The 4,769-nt window shown below is 35.6% G+C and overlaps 1 protein-coding gene across 1 annotated transcript; it reads left to right on the forward strand.

Annotated features, from left to right (window-relative positions):
* Positions 1–1,370: 1,370 nt before the first annotated feature.
* LOC149504269 (cytochrome b6) lies at positions 1,371–4,230 on the forward strand. Its single transcript, XM_089757945.1, has 2 exons — positions 1,371–1,772; positions 2,600–4,230. The coding sequence occupies exons 1-2, from the start codon at positions 1,767–1,769 to the stop codon at positions 3,239–3,241; spliced, it is 648 nt and encodes a 215-aa protein (XP_089614071.1). The 5' UTR covers positions 1,371–1,766; the 3' UTR covers positions 3,242–4,230.
* The last annotated feature ends 539 nt before the right edge of the window (positions 4,231–4,769 follow it).

Consider the following 4,769-nt stretch of genomic DNA (forward strand, 5'->3'; position numbering starts at 1 on the left):
CTGGAACTATGTGGTATGGTTCAGCAACTACCCCCATCGAATTATTTGGTCCTACTCGTTATCAATGGGATCAAGGATACTTCCAGCAAGAAATATATCGAAGGGTTAGTGCTGGGTTAGCCGAAAATCAAAGTTTATCAGAAGCTTGGTCTAAAATTCCTGAAAAATTAGCTTTTTATGATTACATTGGCAATAATCCGGCAAAAGGAGGATTATTCAGAGCGGGTTCAATGGACAACGGGGATGGAATAGCCGTTGGGTGGTTAGGACACCCTATCTTTAGAGATAAAGAAGGGCGTGAACTTTTTGTACGTCGTATGCCTACTTTTTTTGAAACATTTCCGGTTGTTTTGGTAGACGGAGACGGAATTGTTAGAGCGGATGTTCCTTTTAGAAGGGCAGAATCGAAGTATAGTGTCGAACAAGTAGGTGTAACTGTTGAGTTCTATGGTGGCGAACTCAATGGAGTGAGTTATAGTGATCCTGCTACTGTGAAAAAATATGCTAGACGTGCTCAATTGGGTGAAATTTTTGAATTAGATCGTGCTACTTTGAAATCCGATGGTGTTTTTCGTAGCAGTCCAAGGGGTTGGTTTACTTTTGGGCATGCTTCGTTTGCTTTGCTTTTCTTCTTCGGACACATTTGGCATGGTGCTAGAACCCTGTTCAGAGATGTTTTTGCCGGTATTGATCCAGATTTGGATGCTCAAGTGGAATTTGGAGCATTCCAAAAACTTGGAGATCCAACTACAAGAAGACAAGTAGTCTGATGCAAGATTGCTTTGTTATTTTTCGCTTCTATTTTCTGTTTGTGATTTGACATAGGCTGCTGTAAAAATCTTGATTAAAATCGCTGCCTTTTCTTTGATTCTTGTTCTTTCGTTATTTTATTCGGGAGATGATTCTAAATAAATAGGTACGGAAGCTATAATTGTAAACCACGATCGAATTTATGGAAGCATTGGTTTATACATTCCTCTTAGTATCTACTCTAGGGATAATTTTTTTCGCTATCTTTTTTCGAGAACCGCCTAAAGTTCCAACTAAAAAAATGAAATGATTTTTCATTATCTCAATTGAAGTAATGAGCCTCCCAATATTATATTGGGAGGCTCATTACTTCAATTAGTCCCCGTGTTCCTCGAATGGATCCCTTAATTGTTGAGAGGGTTGCCCAAAGGCAGTATATAAGGCGTACCCAGTAAAACTTACAAGTAAACCAGATATAGAGATGGCGACTAAAGTTGCTGTTTCCATTATTATATAATTATATAAATAATATATATAAATATAAATATAAATAATATAAATATAAATATAATTTCAAGATCACAATGGATCTATGATAAGATCGTTTATTTACAGCGGAATGATATACAAAGTCAACAGATCTCACTGAATACAAAATAAGATTTATGGCTACACAAACCGTTGAGGGTAGTTCTAGATCTGGTCCAAGACGAACTGTTGTAGGGGATTTTTTGAAACCATTGAATTCGGAATATGGTAAAGTAGCTCCTGGATGGGGAACGACTCCTTTGATGGGTGTCGCAATGGCTTTATTTTCGATATTCTTATCTATTATTTTGGAGATTTATAATTCTTCCGTTTTACTGGATGGAATTTCGCTGAATTAGATTCACAAGAACCACGAAGCCTCGCTTTTCAATACAAAAAGTGAAACTTTTAGTTCTCGGATTTTTTTTAGCCCATTCTATTTTGGTAGTTCGACCGCGAAATTTTTTTTGTTTCTGTATTTCCGGAATATGAGTGTGTGACTTGTTATAATTGATCCTATTGATAGTACAGAAAATGGGTCTGTCCTCTTGATCGAGATAGTTTTATCCCGTCGGATAGCCATTCTAGTATCTGGAGCACGGAGGAATATATGAAATGGATCACGAAGTATTCGAACTATGATTCATACTTAATATTCAAACCTCGCGGCCGGACTCAAAAAAAAAAAAAATTTTCAAAGAAAGAGGTTTTTTATTTATAAATCGAGAAATTTTTTCTTCTTTCAAACTCTCATTTAGTTTATGCTTATTTTGATCAAAGGACAAACCTTTCTTTTCTTTGTATTTTTATTTATTATATCTATTCTATTCATTGAATAAGTGATGATCCAATAATTCTTACTCAAAGAATCTTTGGACTTAGTTTGAAGGTTTTATTGAATCATCGCGGTTCTGGTATGAATCTGAAGTTTCAATTGATTCATAGGGTCTTAACAAGAGAATTCCTATTAAAAATAAAGAAAACAAGAATAAAGCCACATTCCATATAAATAACAAATCAAAGCAAAGAAAAAGAAAAGAAATAAGTAGGTAAATAGAAGATTCAAGAGGCCTGATCAACATAAAGACGAATGCGCCGACTTGATTTTTTGGCATTATAATTACAACTACAAAAAAGAGCTTTCGGATTTTTACTCTTTTGTGTCTTCAGATAAAATTGAATGAAAAGATTAAGAAGTTTCAAACTTTCTATTCCATATCCGTTTCAGCTATTATTTGGGTGTTTTTGTTTGAGCTGTACGAGATGAAATTCTCATATACGGTTCTCAGGGGGGGAGTCCTCTTGGTTTACCTATCTCAATAAAGTCTATGATTGGTTCGAAGAACGCCTCGAGATTCAGGCGATTGCAGATGATATAACTAGTAAATATGTTCCTCCTCATGTTAACATATTTTATTGTCTAGGAGGAATTACGCTTACTTGTTTTTTGGTACAAGTAGCTACAGGATTTGCTATGACTTTTTACTATCGTCCAACCGTTACTGAGGCTTTTACTTCTGTTCAATACATAATGACTGAAGCTAACTTTGGTTGGTTAATCCGATCAGTTCATCGATGGTCGGCAAGTATGATGGTCTTAATGATGATCCTGCACGTATTTCGTGTCTATCTCACTGGTGGTTTTAAAAAACCTCGCGAATTGACTTGGGTTACAGGCGTGGTTCTGGCTGTGTTGACTGCATCTTTTGGTGTAACAGGTTATTCCTTACCTTGGGACCAAATTGGTTATTGGGCAGTCAAAATCGTAACAGGCGTTCCGGAAGCTATTCCGGTAATAGGATCGCCTTTGGTAGAGTTATTGCGTGGAAGTGCTAGTGTGGGACAATCCACTTTGACCCGTTTTTATAGTTTACACACTTTTGTATTACCCCTTCTTACTGCTGTATTTATGTTAATGCATTTCCTAATGATACGTAAGCAAGGCATTTCTGGTCCTTTATAGAGAATATAGACCATAGCTATATTGTAACCAATCATTTATCTTATTACTTGCCAATCATTTATCTTATTACTTGGGGGAGGAACAATAGTATTTCATTGCTACAAATATGGATTGTTGAAAAAAAAAAAAAAATAAGACATGTATTTGGATATTTCCTTTCAACTCCACAATATTCTATTATTTATTTGATATGACATGAATAGTTGAAGGGAATTCCCCGAAGAGAAAATGGATTATGGGAGTGTGTGACTTGAACTATTGATTGGGCCATGCAGAAATATGCCTTTATCTGCTACATTGGAATTCACAACCAAATGTGTCTTTGTTCCAACCACCGTGTAAGCCCCATACAAAGGATAGGCTGGTTCGCTTGAAGAGAATCTTTTCTATGATCAGACCTGACGATGTCGTGTATGAACAGGGCTCCGTAAGATCCAGTAGAATAAGTGATTTGGCATAATGCAAATTAGATTTTATTTATTTATTTTTATTTTTTTTTTACTTTCTTATCTTAATAGTATGAAAATACATTCATTTCTTCTGCATCGACCCGATTTATTATTATTATACTATCGGAGTGAAACAAGGGATCTAAAGAAGAGCAAAGGCTAGACTATATTAGTAACAAGTAAATCCTTTGTATGTAAAAAATCTCGATATATTTTTGGGATAAAGGTGAATCGCAAGGCCTAAGACGACCCAGAAAGCACTTGATCACGATCAACTTTGTACGCCTACTTGGGTATTGAGCATTTACCTGTAAAAATGGCATTCCTTGGAATGTATAGTTGCAACTTCGTAAAATGGAATCAGGTAACTTTTTTCTTACATATGAAATCATTCATATATGTGTGGATAACATATAGATTCATTTTATATGTATCCGTTTGTATCCATTTGATTCGATTGATTTTTGCTTGAGCCGGATGATGAAAAATTATCATGTCCGGTTCCTTCGGGGGATGGATCTAGAAAAATTCACCTATCCTAATAACAAAAAAACCTGACTTGAACGATCCTGTATTAAGAGCTAAATTAGCTAAAGGTATGGGTCATAATTATTATGGGGAACCCGCATGGCCCAATGATCTTTTATATATTTTTCCAGTAGTAATTCTCGGTACTATTGCTTGTAACGTAGGCTTAGCGGTTCTAGAACCTTCAATGATTGGTGAACCCGCGGATCCATTTGCAACTCCTTTGGAAATATTACCTGAATGGTATTTCTTTCCTGTATTTCAAATACTTCGTACAGTACCTAACAAGTTATTGGGTGTTCTTTTAATGGTTTCAGTACCTGCGGGATTATTAACAGTACCTTTTTTGGAAAATGTTAATAAATTCCAAAATCCATTTCGTCGTCCAGTAGCGACAACCGTTTTTTTGATTGGTACTGCGGTGGCCCTTTGGTTGGGTATTGGAGCAACATTACCGATTGATAAATCCCTAACTTTAGGTCTTTTTTAAATTGAATCAATTTTAAAATAAAATATCATGATGTGCGTATCTAGGGAGTAGTCACTTCAAA

Source organism: Durio zibethinus, unplaced genomic scaffold (genome assembly GCF_047325235.1).
Source record: "Durio zibethinus cultivar Kanyao isolate XHJ-2024 unplaced genomic scaffold, ASM4732523v1 HiC_scaffold_3, whole genome shotgun sequence".
Taxonomy (NCBI): domain Eukaryota; kingdom Viridiplantae; phylum Streptophyta; class Magnoliopsida; order Malvales; family Malvaceae; genus Durio; species Durio zibethinus.